Here is a 25,583-nt window from a genome sequence, read left to right as displayed (position 1 = left end):
TTTGGGTGCAGTGGAGGAAGACTAGAGTTAAAGCCTTCATCAGCACTGAACATGGAGCATGATTGGTCCCCACCTGGGAATCAGGCAGCACTTCTACCACCCTCATCCCCTCCTGCTCAACCCCAGGGTGGTTGGAAACACCCCCAACAGCACCACTGACACCCCTCATTTCCACAACAAACACGGTGGGCTCTCAGCCCATCAAGAGATGTTGATTTCCCTATAATTACCCACATCCTCCCATGCATGTAACAGCTCGGTTATGCAGAGAGTTTTCATAACAGGTTGCATGGCCGTAGGTGATTGCTTTAAAAAGCTCCCCACCCATGGAGCCGTGCTTTCTGTGCTCGTTCATCTGCAGTAATAAATGCTAATAATAAGGCTCAGTGCCACACGGTGCTTTCGCGGCCTGACTTATGCAGGAAGTCAAAGTGGTTGAACACAATGGGCCGCACAAAAAATAACCATCAGGAGGAAAAGCAGAGGTGGCACAGAAAGGAGGGATTTGGGATGGAGATGCTGAGACTGAAGGGGGAAATGCTGCACCCTGAGCTCACCAGTGGCACAATCAGGGCTGGGGATGTGCTGTCCCTGCTGTGCTGCCAGCTCTGCAGTGCACACAATGGGATTAGCATCGATCTGTCCAGAGCTCAGTCCTCAGTGTGGGCTCTTTGCTGAGCAGCTCCCATTGCCCCACAGCTGCTGCCCTCCCCAGTGTTGTTCAGCAGCATCCTGATCCTGACAGATGGTGCAGAAGTGGGTCCATGTACACCTTGCAGATGCTCATGCTGCTGCTTTTTGTTGCTGCTTTCCTATGCAGAGAGAGGAAAACAAAGCATCCTCTGGACCAAAACGAGAAGCCTCATTGGGGTGAGCTTGCAGACTTCAGCCTGGTGACAGCTGCATTTGGGGACACGTGGCCAGGCCCAGGAGATGCTCAGGATGGTTCTGCCCAGGTGGAGTGATCCCAAGTGATTTCAAAGCATGGAAAGGCAGCGATCGGATATTTTAATCGTCCTGCTCCCTGTTGGCCCCGAGCTGAATGGGAAGCCTTTAAAGCCAGGGTTACTTTGATCCGACAATGGAGCATGAGAGATAAATGCTCCAGTCCTCCTTCCCCACCATTCACCCAAATTTAGAAGTCCCAAAGCATGAACTGCCAGCATGGGATGGCAGCACAGCCTGCAAGCAGAGCACAGCCCCATCACTCAGCCCACATTTCCTGCAGGCTAAAGCAGAGGGTGGGGGGCACCAAGGAGGGTCCTCCCTGCCCACCCCCCTGCAGCACAGCCCCAACCAAGAGCTGCCCACCTCCTCACCTCCTCCCCTGTCGCTTCCCAGCTCAACTCTGGAGGGGTTCATGGTATCATTTGGGTTAGAGGGGATCTCAAAGACCACCAAGTTCCAGCACAACTGGTTGCTCCATTTCACCCCAACCTCTCAAAAATCCATTTCTTCCCCCAAACCCGGCCCTGCCAAACCCATCAGCCAACTCCTGGCTCCGCACCGAGGACGAGTTGAAACCAATTCCAGGATGATGACGTCCTTCACCGAGAGGGACAAAGGCTCAGGAAGCACGAAGAGCCCCCAGCTCCAGCTGCCTCCCAATTATTCTGCTTAGAAACCAGAGGGGCCCCGGCTGAGCTGGCAGCAAAGTGGCCGCTGCATGGCAGGGAGTGAGCCTGGAAGGAAGCACAGCTCTCCCGTTATGATGTGTTTTCCAAAACCCACTGCTTGTGTCCCTAAATAATTCCCTTCCACGCACAGCGGGATGCTGTCAGCTGCAAAAAAATGAACGGCAGAATATAACAAAGAGCTGCAAATGGCAGTAAATGCAAAGCAGAGGGGCTGCAGAGAGGAGCGCACAGTGAGGTTTGCAGGGCACGATGCTCCCCTGGCCCTGCAATGTGCTGCTACAGCCTTGCAGAGCTGTTTGCAAACCAGAGTGTTATACAGTGCTTAACCCAGCTGACAGCAAGCAGAGCATCCTTTCCACAGTCTGTTCTTTGGGCTTCTCCCTCCTTTGCATGGAGGGATCCCAATGCAAGATTGAGGGCAGCATCTCCCACCAGGGCTAAAAACACCCATCCCCATAACTGCAGTGCAAAGTCCTCCCTGACCAAGAGAAGCTCTGCATGGTGGACACTTTAGGGGTGTTACGATGATATTTATGCCAATGGATGCATGGAGTGCTGCAATTCATTGGGTTTTGTTCTCACTGCAGTTGTTGCTTTGCTCTCCAGCAGCAGCATCACAACCCCACGGGCTCCATTGCAAAGAATCAAGGAGATGGGCTAAAAGATGGGTTGATTCCCCCCTGCTTTAATACCCAGAACAGGGCAAACCCAAAGTGTTGTCTCAGTGCTGCAGCTCAGCCTCGCTACACCCCGAGATCAAAGCCCAGCCCTGGCAAACCACGCAGTGGATACGAGTGGTTTCATGCAGGCTGGGGAAGGCAGAGCAGCTATTAGTGAAAATGGGAGCCGTTTTCAATTAGGAAAAGCCAAAGACAACAGTTTGTAGATCAAAAGGAACCTTCCCACTGAAAGCTTTCTGCTTGGGCTGGAGTGTGAATAAATCAGGCTGCAGAAATCACTTTGTTTTACACGGGTTCTCAACTCAGATTTTGCTCCCAAGGCCGTGGGGTTTTAAACACCCATTTATCTCCTATTGAAAAAGGCTTTGAGAAAGCAAAGAGGCTTTTCCTGCAGACAGGTTTTCAATGGGTTTTTGGTTCTTTTCCTAGGTGAAAGATGGGAAAACACAAACCCAGCTTTGAGATCTGAGCAGATTCGTTCCACTGTGGCTGCTCTGGGCTGGTTTGGGAATCAAAATGCTGAACCACATTACAGAGGAGGTGGCCTGGAGGCACCTGATGGCATCTGGGCTTTGCTGCCTTGGTTTCCCCTTTGGCCTTGCTTTGAGATCCATCCCTCCTCCATTCATGACCCAGCTCTCCATGAAGCCCACCTGCCCTCAGGTCCCACTCTGGGGCCTCTCTATGGGTCCAGGGAGCCCTTAGGGATGCACTGGTACTGCTTCCTCTGCTCCATCCCAACCCTGCCCAGAAGCTGCACACCACATGGGATAAATCCCATCATAATACATGCAAAGCAACCAGAAGAAAGCCCTGCAGTTCCAGCTTGGATCTCAGCAGATCCAGAAATGGAGATTGCTTGGAAAACACAGGACTGAGGCAAGACCCCACTGCTGGGGGCATAAAGAATCAGATCCTGATGTTTGCCATACAACCAATCTCCCTGTGCCCATTAAAATGCCTCTGGTGGGGCTGCAGAGGCTGTTAGGATTAGATGATGCCCTCATTGCCAAAGCCCAGCACTGAGTCTCTCAACCCAGCACTGAGTTCACTCTTAAGGCTGTCCCGTCCACATTGGCCAACAGATAAACCCAGAGAGGACAAGCAGCACAGCCCCAGGCTTCCACCTCCATCCTCATAGAGCATCTCTGCTCCCACACAGGAGACAACCAGGGGGCAAAGCCCATTAAGGAGAGGACATTATCCCATAGGATAAGGATAGCATAGGATCTGCGGGACAAATTCCCACCATCACAGCAATGCAAATCCAAATTCCCCATAGCACAGCATCACTTCCTTTCCCCACACCAACCCAAAAACCAACATCCAAGAGGGATGGATGGGACCAGCGGCTCCGTTTGCACCCAACCACCCTCTAACCTCACCCTGCATCCCGTTGCCCTCCCCTCTGCATCCCATACGAGGATGGGGAAGTGGCAGCTCTCTCTTCCTGCAGCTGGAGCGTGGCTGTGCCTCGCACCGCTCCTACCTGCTGCTTTTTAACGAGGAATCGGGTTGCCCTGGAGCCGGGTCTCCATAGAAACTCGGCTTTTTCAGACACTCAATGGGAGCTGCTGGCACGGAGAGGTTTGTGCAGGAATACTGATTCAGCCCCAGCGTCTGTAACACTGACTGCATTTTAATCCCTCTCTGCTACCCGGCGAGCTAAAAATACCCCCCTCGCTGTCGCCTCCTGAGCTCGCGTAAACAGCTTAAAGCCACACGGTGCTGCCAGAGAGGAGATTTCATGAATCAGCTGAAAAAAAAACAGGGAGAAAATAGTTAAAATAATTAAAAGATGGGGGTGGGGGGGTGCTGGTGGGGTCTCAGCCCTTGGTGTGGGGTGGGAAAGCAGCCCTGTTTGTAGGGATGGGGGTAAAGGAGCAGCTGGAGATGGGATGCTGAGATCATGCAACCCTTTGGGTGTTGTTTTGCCTCTCCAAAATTCCCTTTGCTGGGGGGAAAGGTGAAGAAATAGGCAGCTGTGGGTGCCAGCAGCTGGGAGAGGTGGAGGAAAAGGGACGTCCAGCAAATAGGGACCTTGGGGACATGGGTGCTGCCAGTGCTGGGACCGTAATAGGCAAAATAGAGCGTGCTCTGCTCGCTGCAATTAGCGGGGCTGTCCTCAGCTGCCTCCGAGTGTCTTTTTGCAGACTCCACAGGCGTCTCTCTGTTTTAAAGACGTGCTGCCAGCAATCAGCCCTTCCCTGGGAGGGGGCATCCAGAGGGGGAAACTGAGGCACAAACATCAGCGCTGCAAGCTGGGGCTGAATCCAAGCTTCCCACCCCCCAGATGGATGGCAGCATTAAATACATCAGCTGTGAACAGCCAAGGGGGTAAAGTAAACCCATGCAAAGCTTGCGTGGCTCAGCCAAACATGGGGTGCAGGCTGCATTCCTTGACTGTAAAGAAAAGCCATTCCAGGCTTGATTGATTTATTAGATTTCATCACGTTAAATGAGCAGGAACTGGACGCAACCAACCCCACCACCCTTCATCCTCTTTGCCAAACCTTCAACACAAACCCCAACAGACTGAGAGCCCAGAGCATCCCAGTGGGGGTGGGGGGCACATGGGGACAGACAGGGATGGCTGTGGGTCTGCAATGCTCGTGGGGTGCTCAGCGTGCTGCCATAAGTCTGTATTTATCGACGGCATCATCTTTGGCTGATTACAATTCCTTTAAGTGCACCCACCAGCTAATCCCAACCCTGAGGCCAGCGATGCTGTCACCATCCCTCCCCCACCAGCCCCCTCAGAATTGGGTTTTCCTGCCCATTTTCCCAACCTGCCAGCCCTGCTGGGTGCCCCCAGGTGCCCCCTCTTGCTCCACCTGCCTGCCCTCCCCAGCTGCTCTTTGCTTTAAATGCAAACTAAGGGACAAAAACCCACGAGGGGGGATTTTGCAGGGAAAATAAAGCAGAGCATGTGCAGAGCAAACCCCTTTCCTACCCCTCATCCCCCCCCAATGCTTGGCTTGCACTGGGTTTGTACCTAGAGGAGCTGTGAGCCAAGGGACAGCAGCCAGGAGGGGACCAGTGCCAGGTGCTGCATCCAAGCCCTGCTGCGAGGAGCAGCCATGCTCAGCTCCCAGCCAGCAGCAGAGCTCACAGTGTCTCCTTTGGGAAGCTGGGGTGCCCCTGGCCGTGCCCAGACAGCCCTGCACAGCCCCAGCACGACTTCACCTGATCAATGTCTCCCCCATGGTGCACATCTCAGCCGCTGGTTGCACTCTAGATGCAGCATCTTGTTCCTTCTTGTTCCCAGACCTGGGCTCCCTGCTCCCACTTTGCACCCCCTGTGTTGTTTATATGTCTGCCCACATCCCAAATCTCCATGGCTGCAATGGGAAAGGCTGGGAGCTGCTCCCCAGTTCTATGCTGGGATTTGCATCGGACCCTACAAGATTTCAGAGGCAAATTAAACATCCTAAAGCAGCAACCTGAAACCATCCTGGGGGAACTGCTGATCTCCGGGTTTACAAGGGGAATCCTCCTGATTCATTGTGCTCTGCTGAGAAACAGGTTGCAAAGTGTGCTACAGCCCAGTGATGGGAAGGGTAGAGCAGGGACCTGCTGCCTGGGGTCACCTCCAGCCACCCCATGGCCTCCTATTTCCAAACCCAGCTCCCTAAGGCACCCACACATGCACATTGCAGGGCTGCTCCCCAAATACCACGTAGGTGCAGCCAGGGGGAGGCAGCTGCCCAGCATCACCTGAATGAACAGCCCTGAGTGCTCAGCATCGATCCCAGCCCAACCTCACCGTGCAGCATCCTCAGGGACACAGCAGCTGCTCAGCAGCATTGTGCTCACCGATGGTTCTCTCCCAGGCTGGGCTGTAATTGCTGCTTGGCCATCAGCCACTGATTGCTCACACTTGTGGCTGCTTTCTTCCATTTCAGCTTTGTGGCAGCTCTTTTGTCACCCCCCCCCACCACCACCCCCGGCTTTAACCTTCCCCTTCTCCCTCTGCAGCCCTGAATTTAAGACTTTCATGCCCCTGGGTGGGTTGAAAAGAAAAAAGCACGGAACAGCTCGTTCTTGGGGCTTCAGCTGAGCCTGCCCTGCTCACTGCAGCAGCCAAGCTGGGCTCCATGGCTCTTTGAGGCTGCAGCCACCTGGTTCAGAGGCTCTAACCCACCTCTGGAGCCATTCAGATCTGAAAGGTGGGAGATCCCCACGTGTGAATCAGCCTCGTGCTGCCTGCTTGGCTCTGCTGCCCTCTGCCCATGCAGCCTGGAGAGCTGCACCCCTTCACCTCCATGCGGCGTTCACTCTGAAACCTAATGATGGCAGAGCTACGGCCTTACTGCTGATTAGTTCAGCTTTGCTGCTCAGAGCAGGGAGGGGCGATGCATTGGTCAGCTCTGCAGTGCTTCCCTCCACCAAATGAAGATGTTGCAATTAACGTGAGCTTTCCAAGAGGGCTCTGATCCAATGTGAGGACAGCACGGCCGCCGGGACCGCGATCCTTGGGCAAGGAGGGACACGCCAAGGCAGGGGGTGTGGGAGCTGACTCAGCTCATGGATGTCTTTATTCGAACTCTAGTGCGGCTGGACAGGGAGAGGCATGCGTACAGGACAGAGGAAATGGGAGTAGTATTGCCTTCATCACAGAGATATGGAACAGCATTAGAAAGACACCGACCCTTTCAGGCCAGCCAGGCTCACCCCCACCTCAGCACCCGTCCCCATCCCCTATTGCTTCCCATCCCCATCCCCCCAGCCCACCCCGTGATGGCACAGCACCCCATGTGTGGCACCCAGCGTGGAGGAGAGCCCCAGTTTGGCAATGGAGGTGGTCAGAGCGTGGATGGGGCACTGTGCAGGAGCGAGGGGTGAGCAGCTGGCAGGGCTCCGGCTGGGTCACATCAGCAGGATGGCAGCAGCTGGGGCTCGTGTCCGAAAGCAGGGGCAGAGGATGGGGCAGAGCACAGTGGGGCTGGCAGCAGGCAGGGAGCCCCCCACTGCCCCTCTTCAGCAGGGGACGTGGCTGCCAAACCCCACTTCTCCAGCCATGGGGATGGCAGCCAGAGCTTTGGGTCGCTGCATGGGGCAGGCAAAGCTCAGTGGGAGAGCATCCCTTGGCCTCAGGGAGAGCGCCCCTGGGGCAGAGCATCCCTCGGGTTTGGGGGGAGCACCCCTTGGCACCGGTGACAGCATCTCCCTTGGGCAGAGCACCCCTTGGCCATGGGGAGAGCATCCCTGTGCTGTGGGGAGAGCATCTGTAGGGGAATGCATCACTCAGCCTCAGGGAGAGGATCCTGGAGCCATGGGGTAGCACCCCTGGGCCTCAGGGAATGAATCCCTTTGGGCAAACATCCCTTAGCTTCAGGGAGAGCATCCCTCGGGGCACACGTCCCTCGCTGGGGTGCTGCCTGCATCCAGCTGGGGCTCAGGAGAAGGTGACCACCTCACCCTGGGGGTAACTGGAAGAGAGGACGTCTTGGCAGGTGTCTGCAATAGAAGACAGAGGTATTAAACACAGCGTTGGGCACCGCTTCCATCAGCTGTTTGTGGGGAAAGAGAGGGAGAGAGATATGAGGACCGGCACTTCATAGGGTGCAGAAAGCACAGTGCAAAGGGATACAGCCTTCTCCAGAGGGAGAAATTGCAGCTGTTCCTTCAATAAACTGTTTTTAAAATGCCTTTAAATGGGCCCAGAGACCCTCAGCCAAGATGGAAATGGGTGGAGAACCAAAGAGAAACAGACATAGGGATGGGGACACAGGGAATGCCTCCACCTCGGTTCCTCCTTGGTTCTCTACCAGTACTGGAGTTGGGGTTAAAGAACAAAGAGCAGAGGGAAACCATCATCCTCACTGCATCCTCCAGGATGGGACCAAAGTCTCCAACCCAACCCTTAGCCAGATGTCCCAAAGCCAAGCTGAGTGCATTAATATCCTGCAGTGGTTTATTTTTCACTCTCTCTCTCTCTTTCTCATTCGTTATCATTGAATTAATTAACATTGATTGGAGCTCTGAGTCACAACACCGCCCATACCCGTGTGTGCCAGGTTGCCAAGGGCCGTCAGGCTGGGAGACAGCTCTGATCCTATTGATAAGCACAGGGCTGCCCTTTCCTCCCAGCCATATCACTGCAGAACCCAACACTGGGCTCTCAAGGCTCCTTTCATCCCTTGCAGCTCCAAAACTTGGCTTCCCATCGTCTTCTGCTGTGGGTTGGGCTCTCCATAAGCACCATCATTTCAATGCTACATCCCTTAAAACACTGGGGATTACAGCCCGTAACTCCCCAATGATGGGCTGCTTTGGGGATCCTCCTTCATCCATATACATAAATATGGGTGGGATGCAGCTGCTGATCCGTGGCTGCTCCCACTTTGGAGAGCAGCTGGAATCTCTCTGTGTCTCCCTGGGCCAGCTGGAGCATCCCCAGCAGCTCTATTGATTTCCCAGCGACACAACCCAGCTTTTAACTCCCATCTCCTCCTCCTCCTCCCTGCTCAGAGCTGTTACATGTGTGAGCTCAGACCTGCTGCCCTCATCCCCCCCGGGAGTGCCTTGGGAAGCAGCTCAGCAGCCATGGAGAAATCAGTGCCATTACAAATAAATAACAACAGAGGAGAATTGGGTTTCATCTCTGTCCCCAGACAAAGCCACTGCAAGAAAACCACCCTCCTGCCTGCACCCAACCTCACCCAATGGCTCCAGTGTGAATCAACCCTTCCCAGCTGAGACCTGGCCCCAATTTGATTTGCAGGAGGAGCTGCCCCCCAAAATGCCTGCTTTCCTCCTAATGGATCTCCCCATGGACAGCCCCATCTCTGCCTCCACCTCCTGCCCCAGCACAGCGTTTGGGTAGGTCCTACCCTTATTCTGCAGGTGGTTTTTCCTATTTCTTTTATGCTCTGTTTGAGGACAAGAGGTTGTGCAGGTGAAGCATCCAACCAGACCCCATGGTGCAGACACAATGGGATGGAGAAAAGCATTTGGGTCCAACCCACAGCAATCCATAGGATGCTTTTATTCTCTATGCTTTAACAGGGAGGGGGGGGATAGGACCCCAATCCTCACCCAACACTGCATAGATTGGGGTGAGCCTCAATCTGCTCCTTCACTGCCCAAGCAGAGGAACAGAGCACCGGACTGGGAGGTGGGAGGGGGAGGCTCTATTTTTAAGCTCAGCTGCATCTTATTTTGCATCTGCCTCTGCTCTCTCTGTGTTCCTCGTCAGCACGGGCAAAGGCTACAGCTGCTTTCTTGTTTTTTTTCTCTATCATTTCATTGCCATCACATAAGCACCGAGGATTTTTTCCTGGCAGTCAGGGGAAGTCAGAACCAGGCTGCTTCTGGGTAGAGCAATTACTCTCCTGACATCTTCACCTCCCGCCCCGCTGCTTGACAGACCTTTCTATTTTCCTGCCTCTTTCGGGCATCTCCTGAGAAACAGAGCAGTTGTTGCAGCAATAACAATTAATACTTTGCACGCAACCCTGCTGCGATGCAGGACGGCCATCCGAGGCCCTGGGAGCAAGAAAAGCAGATGGGGGTTGATGGGGGCACTGCCCCAAACTCACCCCAGCTCCTAAGGATGAGCTGCTTGCTCAGCTCAGCAGACAGACAGATGGGGGGGTGCAGGGATACAGATCGCAGCATGGAGCTCTGCAGGTGGGAAGAGCAGCCCTAAGCTCAGCCCTGCTATGGAGCAGCACCTGCAGCTGTGATGGCAAGAGGAGCACAGGATGCAGCTCTCCCTGGTGCTGTGCTGCATGCAGGGATGAGGCACCCGGAGCACAGCATCCTGCAGTGCCCAACAGCTGAGCAGGACAGGACACAGCTCTGCCTTTAGGGCCAGAAGGGCAACAGCAAGATCAGCCACTGCAGCTCAGCCATCACTGCAACTCAACTGCTGCAGCTCAGACATCAATGCAGCTCAACTACTGCAGTTCAACGACTGCATCCCAGTCACTGCAGCTCAACCATCACTGCAGCTCAGCCACTGCAGTGCAGTCACTGCAGCTCAACCAATGCATCTCAGTCACTGCAGCTCAACCATCACTGCAGCTCAACCATCACTGCAGCTTAACCACTGCAGTGCAACAACTGCAGCTCAGCTACTGCAGTTCAACCTCTGCTGCTCAACAACTGCATCCCAGTCACTGCAGCTCAACCATCATTGCAGCTCAGCCACTGCATCACAGTCACTGCAGCTCAAACATCATTGCAGCTCAATTACTGCACTTCAGCAACTGCAGATCATTCACTACAGCTCAAGCAATGCATCCCAGTCACTGCAACTCAACCATCACTGCAGCTCCACCACTGCAGTGCAACAACTGCAGCTCAGCTACTGCAGTTCAACCTCTGCTGCTCAACCAATGCATCCCAGTCACTGCAGCTCAGCCATCACTGCAGCTCAGCCACTGCATCATCATTACAGCTCAACTACTGCAGCTCAGTCATTGCAGCTCAACCATCACTGCAGCTCAACCATTGCAGTTCAACCACTGCACACTGCTGAGTTTTTAAGCCCTGTTTTCATAGCAGGGCAGAGGCTGCCCCTCCTGCTATCTATCGATCCCCTCTGTCAAGTATAAATCAAACCACCTTGCTTTCTCCTGGTGCGTTTTAACTGAGCCGGAATGCTCGCTGCTTTCCAGATCCCTAAACATAGACAAGTGGCTGGGAGGATATTTGGGGGAAGTATCGTATTCACTCGACTCTATTCTTATCCTATTCTCCAGGCAGCCAATTTTGGCCACTGTTTGTGATAAGACTCCAGGCTGCGGAGCCATTTAGCTCTGATCCAGCACGGCTCCTCTTCTATCCTTAGCAGTGGGATTAACCCCTGCTCTCTCACCCCCCAAAACCCACTGGGACCTCACCCGAAAATCCCAGCACCCCGCTGCCCCCAAAGTGCTATTAGAGGAAGGAGAAGCGGAGGGGGGGAGGAAGGAGAGCGAAGATGCTGTGGGTTTTGCACCAGTTTGGTGCCTCCCACAGAAATGCCTCTGTCTCCCATTCGGGGCCCTGTTGTTTTAGAGGAGCTTTTGCACATTAGTCATGCCTTCCACCGAGTTGCATAACAGCCAAGGCTAAAAATTGCCAAGCGTGGCTCCACGTTGGCTCTAACAGGAAACCAAGGATCAACACTGTGCTACAAACAGGGTTTACCACACCAAACCTGAGGCTGCTGGGGTTAATCCTCTGCTCCCAATGCCTCCTCCAAACCTGGAGCCTTTCTGCACCATGCAGGGCTGCCGGCTCTGCTCAGCTCATCCCCAACACCAGCACACGACCTTGGGTAAATCATTTATGATTCTGAGCCCAAGGAAAGCACGGAGGGTCACCTTGTGCCTTGTATGGACTCAAGTGGGGGGGGGTGAATCTCAGCTCCTCCTGCTCCAAGTGCATGGAGTGATCCAAGGGGAGGATGCACTGAGACCTCACCCTCGTAGGAGGGGATGCCATGAGCCCCATCCCACTCCATGGGATCCATCCACATCCACATCCCCATAGGATGCTGTACCCCACATCCCAAACCCATCCCAGCAGAGCACTGGGGCACCACCAGCTCTTCCATCACACTCCCCTCCCCACAACTCCCAGCTCTTTAGGGACCCATCCACCCCCATCTCACCCTTTATCCCCCATCCCCCCCCAATTACAAGGGGCTGACATTGAGGTGGCAAAACCCCCACCCCTCCCTGAGACCACCCCCCCAATCAGACAGAGAAGCAGACACAAGCAGAGAAGCAGAGTGAAGCACAGAAAAAGCACCAAACAAGAGGGGAAGTGCTGCTGGGCAGGGAATAGAGATTTATTCATCTGGTGCCTCCAGAAATTGGAGGCTGTTTGAAAAAAAGAGCCCTAAAATGAGATGAACTCAGCCATTTCCAGCACGACAATATGTAATTCGATGAGTCAATGCATCCTTCTTGCATTCCCAGCCCAAGTGCAACAGGGCCACGGGAAGGGACCACATTGGGGATGAGTGAGGTTTCCAAGGCATTAAAAACACTGATCAGCCCCTCCCACCCCCATGGGGGCTGTTCCAAAAGCACGGAGACAAGAGGAAGAAGTGCATGGAGACGTCGGGGGTCCTGTCTGCAGGCAAAGGAACAGGGTGGGCTGCAGGTCAGGGCCCACTTCTTGGTGATGGGGACATCCTGGGCATCAGTGGGGACACAGCATCACAGGGATTGGGGGGGACAGAGCGACACGGGGAGCGTGCAGCCAACACACAAAGCAGGATCCGGGTGGCATTTAAAGGATGGAGGGGACGGGGGAGCAGGGAGAGCTGTAGCGTGAGGCCAGGGGAGCCAACCCCCCTGCAGGTCCTGCCACACCATCTATGCTGCTTAAGCTCCGGGATTTTCCATAGCCTTTGTGAAGAAAAGGGACAGAGGAGAGGTTAGAGCCGCATTCAGCCCCACACCTGAACGCTATAAACCCCCTCCCCAAGAGATCCAGAAAGAGCAATGCTGCTCCTTACAGCCTCTAAGAACCTGCTGAGCCCTCTCCCCCCACCCTGCACCCCACAGCCACCCCTACTCCATGGGGTGCCCCACAGCGTGGAGCTGTGCTGGTTGTGGGGCACTGCATCACCCCACTGCTGGGCCTGGGGGGTAAGAGGGCCTGGTGTCTGAATGAGAGATGGATCCGGGCAGGTTGTGGGCTGAAGTGATTGGGGAAAAGCAGCAGAACTCAAAGGAATGTGGGATTTGGAAGGAGCGGTTCCCCCAGCTCTGGACTGTTAAGCAGCAAGCTGCTGCTGACACCTTTCTGCATGCAGAGGAGCAGGTAGGAACACTCAGGGTTTCCTATGAACAAGCACATTGAAAAGCAAACATTTCCATGTCTATAAGCGTGGAGCCCTTCGCATACCCCCCCAATAGCCAGAAACTGCTTGGGCTCAGATGGAAAAGCAACAGCCAGATCTTCTCCTAGGCCAAAAGCAAAACCAGGGGTCCCACATGAGCCCCAAGCTGTGATGTCTGCCCAGCTCCAAAGGCCACTGGGGCTTCCACCGAGCTGCAGGCCAGCTTTGCTGTGATGCAAATCCTTGCGGTGCACGTGCATGCTCACACATGCTTTGAGCCAGCAGCAGATGGGGATGGGGTAATGCAAGCAGGCAGCAGAGCCCAGCAACACGTGTGCATTTACCAGCAGCCTGGTGCCCGCCTGCTGCTTGCACACACACACACACACACACACACACTCATGTCCCTGTGCAAACGTGGGTTTGTCCCTGCTCCCTCCCAGCCGAGCATCACCAGCAGATGCTGCACTCACATGAGCACTCGGTCCACATGCCAGGCATGGCTCTGCACTAATAGAGGGAAATCAGTGCTGTGATGAGCTGGGCTCTGCTCAATGTGGTGCTTTGTAGTGCTGGGTGGTGAATCCCATTATCTCCATTCCCTCTCTGGAAGGGCTGCTCTGGTTTCTGCCTTGCTGTTCCTAGACCATCCTAACACACCTTGCTTGCTGCTGGCCTTGTCCCACACCTCCATATCCCTACATGAAAGCAGAGGATGTGTGCTCAGGTGCCAAGATAGAGCCGTGCCTATACCCATATCCCAGCAGGATGCATTGCTGGAGGAAGATAAGGGGTCTGCAGCAACCCCCAGCAGCAGGGAGGAAGGAAGGTGACCCCACTGTAAGCAGCCAAAGGGACGCAAGACAAACACTATGCAAGTGTCACACTGCACTCTGGCTCTATCCATGGGGTGATGGGCAGGGTTGATTTCTGTTTGAGCTGCCCCTAAAGAAACCAACTGTTGGCATCAGTGCTCCAACCATAGAGGCCAAGACCTGCAGACATTCCTGAAGCAGCCCCATTCCCACAGCTTGTACAGACATGGGTACCTGTCCCAGCATCTGACAGATGGCCATCAGCAAATCGGGCTCCGAACCAAGCTCATCTCAATGTGCAGAGCTGCCAGCATCCCGGTACCAGAACAAACAGCCCCAGCAGGAGATAAATCAGGAAGAGGTGCTCTGCAGCTCCCAGTGCCCTCAGGCATGAGCATAGGGAGGCTGCTCTGCCCACAATGGGGTATGTCACTATGGAAGACATTGGCCTGAACCAGAGTCCCACCTGCCTGTCCCCAATGGCACAAGCACTGAGGTTTTCCCTTCCCAAAGGGTCTCACGTTGCTGTGTGAGATTGAGCGACCCACCCAGTTCTAATTGCAATAAAACGCTCTGATACCCACAGGAAGAAGAGTCACCCAGAGACCAGCGTGGTGCCCTTCTGAAGAGCTCTAGCTGCCACCACACAAGGAAAATAACAGCAATATTAATTTCCTGGCCTTATTTCTTGGTCTTTGAGGTCCTTTCCATCCCAACCCAAGTCATGTCATTTGGGAGCCCAGCAAGAGCCGCACTCAGCAGTCAGATCTTCCATTGGCTTCAATGGGGCCCAGCTGCAATTCATCAGCTGAAGAGCTGCCTGACTTCAGCATCTCCCAAGGATGAAGGCAGCACGGGCTTCCATCCTCCCCCCATCCCTTCCTGTGTCCTCCCCAGGGTAGAAGCATCACCCCTCCCCTCTTCTCTTTAGGTAGCAGTGAGGAATAAGCCCAGCTTGAGAGCAAACAGCACTTCCAGGCAGAGCACTGAGAACTTAAAGCATGTGTTTGTATAATGCTCTGCTGCCCAAAAATGAATGTAGCTTTTATTTTTCCCCCCCCTCTTTTCAAGGGAGGAGGTTGTGTGGGAACACCAAAGGGAATCCTTGATTTCCCAGGAGAACGCAACCAATTTGCTTCTGCTAATACAATAACTGCCACCAGCCCCAAATGCCAACCCACAACTCCAGGGCTGCCAGAACCCAGGGAGAAAAAGGCACCGGGGGGTGTGGGATGAACCAAAGCACCACAACTGGGGGTCACAGCCCCCAAAATGAAACCCTTCCTCTTTGGCAAGCAATAGACTGAGGGCTTGCAAAGTACAGCATCATCCCGTTCCCTGCCTGGCCCAGCTCCCATGCATGAGGGTGAGGGACTAAGTGGGGTTAAGCGGTGCTGAGAAGGGAGAAGTAGGTCAGTGCTGCAGCTCTGCATCCTCCCACACCCCCTCGGACATAGAAGAGAGCAAGAAAACTGCACAACTAAAGAACTGAGCTGTGGATCAACCCAGGGTGCAGGTAAATCCTGTGGATCCAGGTGGGCAGGAGATGTGAAGGGACCCGACTGAAGACGACTGTCTCTTTGTCAGTGGAAGAAGAGCTCTGTGTTTTCCTGGCTGGTCTCACCCACAGTTTTCCCCCAACACTTCCCAAATCTCACTATCCAAATCAGGAGGAGACAGCCTTCCTGGCAGCCCTTTTGGCAAGGCAGCAGTTGACACAGCACGGTTCCCCACGCTCAAAGCCACCAAAAGGCAACAGAGGAGGAGAGGGAAAGGACAGAGAAAAGACCACAGACTCTTTTTCCCTATTGAAAACCTTCTGACCTGCTTCAGCCACAGCCTCATCACCTCCCCAGGAGGGGCACAGCACCCTGAGGTGGGTGAGCAGAGAATGGGGCTGTCCCCAGTGTGACAAGCATCAGCTCCCAGACCCCAAACAGCAGCAATCAGGGGGGGAGAAAACAAGGAGGTAAAAGCTACCACAGAGGGACACAATGGATGGAGATGAAGCAGGTAGAGAGACAGAGAGATGAAGGGACTTGGGGGGACCTGGAAATGGAGGGAGCAGAGAAGAGCCAGGCAGGCAGATGGAGATGAACCCCAGCCTCAAACGGATGCAATAAGCCTCATCTCCAGCCCACAGCTCCCAGCCCTGACTGTACCTTTCTGGATGCCTCCATCTGCTGTGCAGGAGAAGTCACCCGTAGCCAGGAGGAAGCACGTGGAGGATTTCTTGTTCTTGTCGCGGGTGCTCGAGCGTCGCATGGGCCGCTTCTCCTCGTCGGATGGGGACAGTGGCTGCTCCTCATCTGACAGCACCACATTGGCCTCACCGTTCTGCTTGGAGTCTATGAGAAAGGCAGCAGAAAGCCATCAGCAGGGAGAACCTGTAAAGCAATGTGCTCAGAGTGGTCAGAAGGGGCTCATCAGACCCTACAACAAGCTCATAGGTGGCTTAGAGCAGCTGCCAATAATCCAGGCGCATCCAAGCTAAATTACAGCTACCAGAGAAGCAGAACCATGTTAAATCTTAGCCCAGAGTAGAAAACAACTGGGTGTTTTTTGGGCTGCATAGGACCAGCTGGGGGAGAAACCCCCCTGGGTCATTGAAATCCACCCCCACAGCTGATGGGAATTTGCTCTTCCAAATACACACCATCTGCAATAGGAGCTGCAATAGGGGGGATTTACAGCACCTGACTCTGGGTTGCCATCTAAGAAGATGCTGTCTTGAGTTCCTGAATCAGTGCTGGGGTGAATGAATGGGCCTGACAGCACCTCCTGCTCCCCACTGCGGGGTCTCCTGGGGCAGATGGGCTGTGCAAGCACTTGGGAAAGACATATTTATAAAGGAAACCCCATAGAGGGCATTGGAACCTCCTTGTGCCCCCACAAGTGAAGTGCTTCAGGACCAACACCATGTTGGGACAGCACACAGCATGGCATCTCCCATTTCATTTACCCATAAACAGTTAATGCCAAGGCTGGGTACCCAAGTGATGCTGCCCATAGCTGGGCTATGCAGAGTCAGGGACATCCCTCCTTTTAACAGAAGAACACACTGGGAATGCCCCAAAACTCCAGCTCAGTGCATGAGACCAAAGTACAAATGCATGGAGGCTGTTTTTGCTCCTGCCTGGGCAGCACTGGGCTCACTATGCAAGGAGACCACGTCTCATAGGGGATGAATGGGAAAGTGAGGTCAGGCCCCAGGCAGTACCTATGGAGTGATCAGCTCTGGTGAAGCACGCCCTGGTGTGATTTCTCCCCTTACAGTGTGAGGAAGGAAAAGAAAACCGACCCCAGGGACATTACCAAAGTGAGACAGGGGTTGGGATGACAGTCAACAAGAGCTGGGTCTGCGGTCTATGGGAGTTGGGTCAGTGGTCTTACCTCTGTCAGGGTAAGGAGGATGGACACCAGGCAGGGACAACCTGAGTCACAACAAGGTGATTTGGAGAGCAGAATACGGCCCTTCCCCTGTGCCCAGCTCTAGCGGGTGATCCACCAACACCACTCCTCATACCCAGGTGTCCCATTCTGCACCAAGACCTCAGCACCCTGAGAGCCCATGGCAGCATATGGGAACAGCTCTGCAGCCTTGGGGGGCTCTCAGATGTCTCCCCCTCCCTCTGCCCCACCTTTGGGGTCTCACCTGACCGCTTCCGCTCAGCCACCCCTTCCTCTACCGCCAATGGGCAGGTGTCGCTCTGGGTGCTGTTACGGGGGGAGTTCTCCTCAGATTTGCAGTAGGTGGGGGAGTCCATCGGGGCTGGACGGGGTATATGCTTTTTCTTCTTCTTTGGCAGCTTCTGCTTGGCCATGGCCAGAGAATAGTACATCCCAAAGTTATTGACAATGACGGGCACAGGCATGGCGATGGTGAGCACCCCGGCCAGCGCACAGAGAGCACCCACCACCATGCCCGACCAGGTTTTGGGGTACATATCACCATAGCCCAGCGTCGTCATCGTCACCACGGCCCACCAGAACCCGATGGGGATGTTCTTAAAGTGAGTCGGGTCGCTCCCGCTGGTGTCAGACGTCTTGGCTCCGATCCGCTCGGCGTAATAGATCATGGTGGCAAAAATCAAGACCCCCAAAGCCAGGAAGATGATGAGGAGCAGGAATTCATTGGTGCTGGCCCGGAGCGTGTGGCCCAGCACACGGAGGCCCACAAAGTGCCGGGTCAGCTTGAAGATCCGAAGGATCCGGACGAAACGAACCACACGCAGGAAACCCAGCACGTCCCGGGCAGCTTTGGAGGACAGACCACTAAGCCCAACCTCCAGGTAGAAGGGCAAGATGGCCACAAAGTCAATGATGTTGAGCATGTTCTTAATGAAGAGCAGCTTATCTGGGCAGCAGACGATACGAACCAGGAACTCCAGGGTGAACCAGAGGACGCAGACGCCTTCGATGTAGGTGAGGATGGGCTCCGTCTCCACCTTGTGCGTCAGCAGGATGGTCGTGGTGTTGCCCACCACGAGGGTCTCCGTCACGTTGACGTTGATGTTGAAGGCCTCGTGTGTCTCCAGGCAGAAGGTGGTGATGGAGACCAGGATAAAGAAGAGCGAGGCAAAAGCAACTACCTGCAAATGCAGAATTAGCCGAGCTGTTAGCTGAACTACCTGGTGATGCATGGAAAGATTTGGGTTACCTGGCTGGGGAGAGCAGTGATGTTATGGAGAGCCACGATGATACCTGCAGGGCAGCCTGAGGCATGCTGCTGGTGTCAGCTGAGTTTAGTGCAGCTCTTCTCATCCCTGCAAGCAAATGGCAACAGCAGAGATGGGAGATGTCCTCATCTGATACAAAAATGAGGCTCAAAACACCCTGAGAGCTGTGCTGTGCCACCCACCTCACAACCAAGGGTGGAGGATGGGGAGGTTGTGTTGTTTGGGTGCTCTGTTACTCCATGAACCTAATGTGAGGTCTGGGACACGGGAAAGCGCGTGTCCTCATCACCTCCACCTCCACCTCCACCTCCATCCTCACCTCCATCTCCATCTTCCTCCCTCCAGGGCTAATTTGGCTCCATGGGAGCAGATCTTGCTCCAGCGCCCTTTGCTGCTAACACAGCTGCAATCTGCTGCTCCCACTGCGTGGCTCACAGCATTGCAAACCCTGTCTGGCTGCTCTCTGCACCACGAGCTGCTGGAGGCAACAGCCCGGGTCATTGGCTGGAGTGAATCAGCAGAGGAGACAGCCCTGAGTCATGATGGAGAAACAATAGATGCCCCAGCACTGGTGGTAAAGTGAGAGCATCCTCACCCGGTGTCCCCAAGGGCAAACACACATGGGTCTGGCATAGAGATGAACATCATCCCTCCCTCCCAAAGTGAGGTGTGAAGTTCAGATTCCAATCAATGGAGAAACCTATGGAAGATGATTCTCCCCCCAGTGATGGATGCTGGCACAGGGATGGGATGAAACGCTTCCTACCCCAAAGCAGAACCTGATGGTGAGACCCTGCACTGCCCCAAAGGAGCAAAGACTCAGGCAATGGAACAGAGCTGCTGTGTGAGGCGTGGAGGTGAGAGCTGACAGCCCCAGGAGCAACAGCATCCTCTAAAAATAGGAGTCAGGTTCACAGCCAGTGCCATCAGTGCCACCCCCCCTTCATCAACAGCGCTGCTGCAGTTCAGTGTCAGCTGAAGACCTGACCTGAGCCAGCCCAGCTCTAACCTCTGTTTTGCTCCAATCTCTTTATGTCTTAAATCGCAAATGTCTTAAAAATAACACAGAATCCATGTCTATACACAGCAACCACCGACACAGCGCTGTGAGTCCCACTAAATGAGCTCCCCAGGACCTGCAGATGATGATCCTGGTGTTTGGATGCAGCTTGGGATGGCTGATCACCCCCAAAAAAACCATCTCCCTCCATGGGGTCCCCAGCATGGAGATCCCAATGGGCACAAGGCCAGGGCTGCAAAGGGAAAAGCAGGAGGAGATAGAGATAGGAGAAGCAGATCTAAGACCACAACCAGAGCAGCTTCCAATGGGGAACAGTGGAGATCGATGCTAAGCTTGGATGGCATCTAACCAGATGCTGGGAGAGAGATGGTGGAGGGAGAGGGAGATGGAAATAGCCACGAACCAACTGACTCAGGGCTCCAGGGGCTGCTCCAGGTGTGAGGAGGAGCAAAGAACGGAGGAATTCAGCCCCTGAGACTCCTAGTCACTGCTGTCACTGGATGCAGGGCTGAACTCCTTCCCCTGCTGCCAGGTCCCTGCCATGGGATGTTCTGCAGCCCCAAACCCCTGCAGCCAGCACTGACCCTGTGCCAAGGAGCAGGGGGACCTCAGAATGGGTCAGTGCTTCTCTGCTTAGCAAATGCCTTTCCTATAGCAGCTCAGCACAGAACACAGAAACCCAAACTGAACTGCCCTGCTCCATCATTTTGGTGCTGTGGTTCTTCGTTTGGAATTCAAGGCCTTTCAACACTGCCACCCCCTGCCCTGTGCATTGCTGCTGGGTGGGAAATGCCTCCAGGATTTCTTACCATTGATGGGTTTTTGCACCTCTAAAGGCATCCAGAATTCATTTCACTCCCAAATGCCCACATGTGTGTATGTGTGGTGTGGGTACAGTGGGGGGATCATGCATGAATGGGGCCAAATGGCCCTGAAATGGGGAAGGAAGGTGTCAGGGGTCAGTGGGCAGCGCTTTGGGGATGATCTAAGTGCACTGGGGAGGGGAGGTGCTCTGGAAGGCAGTGCCCATAATGTGCTGTGAGCCCAGAGAACCCAAAGGCAGGGGATGGGAGCATGAGGAGATGCCCACTGCGGGCTGCAGATGTGTAAGGATTCCAAATACACATAGGGAGTGTATGAGGTGCATGGAAGGGTTGGGGGAGAATTGGGGGTGAATGCTGAGCCACTCTCTGTCATTTCAGACACTGTGGCAGTTCAGCAAAGCTCCCATTGACTGCAAAAGGGGAAGGGTGGAAAAAGGAAGACATGGGGATGTCGGCCAATCTCACCTCAGTGTCCTGCAAGGTCACGGAGCAGATCCTTCTGGAAGCTCTGCTAAGGCACACGGAGGACAGCAACAGCCAACATGGCCTCAATGGGGGCAAATGGTGCCTGGGGGTCTTCTGCAATGTGGCTGAATGTACAGCCCTGCTGCACAGAGCTGTGATCCACATCCACAGAGTGCACGAGGCCATGGCTGGACCTGAGCAGCCTGAGCTGGTTGGGAGCCGACCCATGGCAGAGATTGGGCTGGGTGATGTTTTAGATCCCTTCCAACACAACTGTGCTGTGATCCTGTGATTCTGAGAGGGTTGTGTGTGTGTGTGTGTGTGTGTGTGTGTGTGAGATAGAGCTGCAGCTGTCAGCCTGTGCTCACACGTGCTGATGGGGACCGTATGCTGCGCGTGGGCTGCATCGACGTGGTGACAGTGGGGGGCCAAGGGTGCAGGGCACCAGCAGGGCTGCATGGGGCACCTCTGAGGCCTGAAGAGGGGTACGAGCTCCCTGCAGACAAAGGCAAGGATCCCATTTACTTCAGGACCCGATTTTGGTGTTTCCCTACCCAGCACCTGCTGGCACAGGGCACAGTCCCATTAAGTGCTGTTTTGCAGTGTATGCTTGCACACAAGCAAGAGGAAGCAGTCCTGTCTGTCCTAGAGCATCCTGAAACTCTGCCAGGGCTCAGCCCTGCCAAGGGCTCTCCCAGACAGTCCCACACCTCTGTGACAGGCCAGGAGGTGCTCAGCAGCACCCATGGGTGTGAAGGGGACCCCCAGCCTCAGCCCGCATTGAGAAGGGATGGGAAGATGATGGAAGAGGTCTCCCGTGGGATGGGAGATGGTCAGGAATGGGATACCCAGCGGAGCTTCCCATGGGGTGGCAGAAGGCCAGGAGCACGACACGCAATGAAGAGTCCATCCCACTCTTGGAGATGGAGACGCACCCGCAGCACGGCCCCAACTCTACTCACCAGCACATTATGGGAGCTTACCCTTGCTGCCTTGGATGAATAGGGATCCTCAAAGAGCGCCCACATCCTGGGCTGCCAATTCCGACAGCAGCCACCCCCTCCAGCAGCCCCCGCCGCCCCCGACGGCCTGTCCTCCATGCCCAGGCGTTGTAGGGCCATCTCTCTACCCCCTTCCTCTTCGGGTTCCTCTCCTCCAGCCCCTCCTCCAGGCTCAGGACTCTCAAAGATATCCAGGGCCTCTTCAGCATCGCGGTGCTGGCGGTACGTCATCCAGCAGCAGGGCTCCACGTCGGTCTCATCGATGCCCCAGTAGGTGAGCTCCTCCTCGAAGAGAGGCCCACAGATATCAGCCGGGCAGTGCAGCTTGCCAGTGCGGTAATAGTTGAGGACGTAGGAGAAGATCCCGGGGTGACGGTCAAAGAAGAACTCATTGCTTTTACCATCAAAGTCAAAATTGCTTTGGGCATCGGGGTCGGCGAGCCAGGCCAGGCGGGTGCCCGGCAAAGTCCGTAGGGTGCTTTTGTAGGTCTCATGCCGGGTGCCCCCTACGTTGATGGTGATCTTGTCCGAGTCTTCCCCTTTGCCCATCTCTTCCTTCAGGCATGTTTTGGAAGGTGGTTTGTTCCCCGACTTGCGTCCGCGGTAGGAGGAGACACACACCGAGCTGATCATAGATTTCGGTGGACGGGAGACGCGCTTTACGCGCACCCTTCCTCCGGGCGAGGAGCCGGGGGTCGGCGGAGGCGGGCGAGGGGAGCAGCGATGGGACTGGGGAGGGCAGAACGGGGATGCTCAGCCTTCGCTCCGGCCTCCGCCAGCCCCGGCGCCGGGCGAGGGGAGCGGGATGGAGCCGAGCCGGACACCGCTGGCTGCCGGGGGCCGGCAGGGGAGGCTGCAACCTCCACCTCCTCTCAAGCCACCCCCCCCCACATCCCCCCCCCCGGATTAAATCCGCCCTCCGCCCGCAGCCAGCGCGGCCCCGGCAGGCAGCAACAAGTGGAGGCGGGCGGAGAGGGGGGAGCTGCGGGTGGAGGGTCGGAGGGGTCCGACCCGGATGGAGGAGGCCGGGAGAGGGGAACGAACCCCGGTACCTGCAGCGCCGGTTGCCGGGGGGGGCCCGCCGCCCGCCCCTCCCGCTCCGCGCTCCCTCCGCCCCCCCCCCCTCCCCGTTTCCCGGTGGCGGTGGTGGAGTGGGGGGGATGGATGCTCTGCCCCCCCCGTCCCTCCCGAGGCGGCTGCGGCCGTGGCAGCGGGGGAGGAGGGGGCGGCCCGGGAGGGCCCTGTTGCGCCGCAGCCCGGCCGGCTCGGGGGTGGGGGGGGTTGGAAGCGGCGAGGGCTACTCCGGTTCTCAGCGGGGAAGATCCGCCGCCGCCGCCGCCTCCCCGGGGGGTTTCATAGGGCTGGGAGCGGGCGGAGGGGTTTCAGGGGCCGACACCGCCCCGACATGTCCCCCCCGCCCCAGCGCCCCCCTGACATCTCCGACCGCTGCCCTCCATCCCTCCATCCTCCCATCCCTTCCCGGCACGCTCCTCCATCCCCGCATCCCTCCCTCCATCCCCCCATCACGCCCATCCGTCAGTCCCTTCCACTCCCCCCTCCTCAGCCCCCCGGCCCCCAGCTCACCTCCCCGCGTGCAGCGAGGCTCGGGGGGGGCTCAGTGTCAGCGAGCAGTCAGCCCCGGGCACCCCAGCTCCGCTTCGCTCCGGAGGGGAAATGCAGCCCGGAGCCGCCTGCGGATCTGAAGCCAGCTCTTGGCAGAGGCTCGAGCAGATCCCATCCCTCCCTGGCTCGCAGTCCCTCAGGTCAGGAGAGAGCGACCCCGGGTGCGGGCAGGTGGCTGAGGGGGGAGCAGGGCAGAGCAGGCAGACCCGGCCCTCCTCCCCTCCCACGACCACCCCTCCCCGAGAATCTCCGCTTCTCCTCCTGCGGGAAATGTCTCCCCCCCCGGAGCTTTGCCCGCGGGTATCGCGGGGCACCGACATCCCACCTCCCCCCAAAGCCCCTCCCTGAGGGGGGCTCTTCCATCCCCTTGGGGGCTGGTGAAGCTCAGCCCCATCTCCTGAGGCCAAAGAGAAAGGGACGAACCTGTCACCAAGGTGAAGACCCCCATGAACCCGGTGCTGCCTGCGCTGTTTACTCCAGCGGTGGCACCAGGGGATGCAGGTGGGGGCTTTGGGGTCGTGGGTAGGGTCAGAGTCTGACAGGGACACACAGGTGGGGTGGAGGGCTGAGATAGGGCTCAGCTACTGAGTAACAGCATCCTCAGTGCAGAACGAGGTGACCACAAGCGAGGGAGGCTGCCCCACTCCACCATCATTTCCCCACACTGCAGAGGGTCCCAATGGGGTCCCAGCTCCATTCTCAGCCCTGTCCCTGCAGTGCCACTCACGCCCATTTGGCTGGAGGGAAAGGGGGGGTGGGAAACACACAAACACTCCATCCACCCCAAAGCCACAAAAGGCATCAACACCACACTTAAAAGCTTACCCCCCAACAGCCCCGTTCCAACTGTAGCTGCAACCCCACAGCTTCCAAAGCCGGTCCTGAGCGGGTGGAGGTTGGCACAGCTCCACACCCAAACCACCCGGGGCTGCACCAGTGGGGGAGAAAAGAGCCCAAGGGAGAGCTGTGCTGGAAAAATCGAGCCTTGCATCACCGGGCAAGCAATGCTGCTCAGCTCCTCATCAGCAGTAATGCAAGTTTGGCCAGGAGAAAGGAATGCTGCGACCTGATGCTTGTGTTTTATATGGCCACTCTCATCCCAAGAGATCACAGTGCTCCCAAAGGGGGAGGGGGGGTGGGCCAGGCTGATAAATGGGTTGGATCCAAGGGAGGAAAGGAGGTTTTGAAGCCAACAGCACCCGCCCAAAGCTGGCGGCTCTGTAAATATGCCTTCAGATTTTTAATGTCCACGGAGGGGATATAAATAAATAAATAAAGGAGAGAGAGAAAGGGGAAGAAAAAGGAAGGAAGAATAGAAAGAGCTGATGGAGAAGGTCCTTTTTGGAACTGGAGGGAGTCGCTTCTACCAGGGACCTTCCTCATCCTCGCTGTGGGGTTTGAAGGCTTCTCAGATGATGGCTGGGTGAGGGATAAAGAGCAGGGCCAGTCCCATTAAGGATCAGCAACAGCCTGGGAAGCCACTAGAAGGGGTCTGGGGGTGAGATGTGGGATGCCCAGGTTCACCTGGTGGTCTCTGCTCTGCCTCCCTCCAGGCCCACAGCCCCACAAACAGGGCACAACCCCACACACAGACCAGCACGAGGGATGTAGGGAGCTCAGAGAGCTAAAGGAGAGGATGGGATGATGTTGGGAACACGCAGGAACTGGGGAAGAAGGCAAATTTCATCTCAAATCAGGGAGAGCTGATCCTGCTTTGGGGGGGGGGTGGGGGGACAACAGACAAACCAACCACGTTCATCCTTCACCACTGGGATCTACGGCCAAAAACACACCGACCTCAGCAACCTGCAGCCGTTCCTGGTGCTGTGATCTCACCCCTTCGTGTCTGGGGTGGCACAGCTCAGCCCCGGGGCTGGGAGGTCCCTTTCCATGCTGTGATCCGATGATGTCCATAGCGGTGGCTGTCACACAGTGCCACCTCGTGGGTCCCACCCGGCAGGAAAGCCGGGCAGGCGGCTCCATCTGCTGCGGGTTTTTGCTCTGTAGAAGCACCTCGAGGGGCTGCAGGAGGTCGGGCTGGAGGGGGAG

At 56.0% G+C, this 25,583-nt stretch overlaps 1 protein-coding gene across 2 annotated transcripts; it reads right to left on the bottom strand.

The window, feature by feature from the left end:
• Nucleotides 1–6,824: 6,824 nt before the first annotated feature.
• KCNC4 (potassium voltage-gated channel subfamily C member 4) lies at nucleotides 6,825–23,766 on the bottom strand. Of its 2 annotated transcripts, none has more exons than XM_015885086.1 (5): nucleotides 23,496–23,764; nucleotides 21,894–22,640; nucleotides 17,577–18,513; nucleotides 16,084–16,269; nucleotides 6,825–7,777 (listed from the first exon to the last, which is right to left on the bottom strand). In XM_015885086.1, exons 2-5 carry the CDS (start codon nucleotides 22,542–22,544, stop codon nucleotides 7,716–7,718), a joined length of 1,836 nt encoding a protein of 611 aa, XP_015740572.1. In that variant the 5' UTR covers nucleotides 22,545–22,640; nucleotides 23,496–23,764; the 3' UTR covers nucleotides 6,825–7,715. The 2 variants fall into 2 exon arrangements, with proteins under 2 accessions (XP_015740572.1, XP_015740570.1); XM_015885084.2 differs by lacking the exon at nucleotides 6,825–7,777 and adding an exon at nucleotides 12,081–12,669 and having other exon boundaries at nucleotides 23,496–23,766.
• Between the last annotated feature and the right edge of the window lie 1,817 nt (nucleotides 23,767–25,583).

The sequence above is a fragment of the Coturnix japonica genome, chromosome 26, assembly GCF_001577835.2.
Source record: "Coturnix japonica isolate 7356 chromosome 26, Coturnix japonica 2.1, whole genome shotgun sequence".
Lineage (NCBI taxonomy): Eukaryota > Metazoa > Chordata > Aves > Galliformes > Phasianidae > Coturnix > Coturnix japonica.
This window is presented reverse-complemented; position numbering and strand designations above follow the sequence as displayed.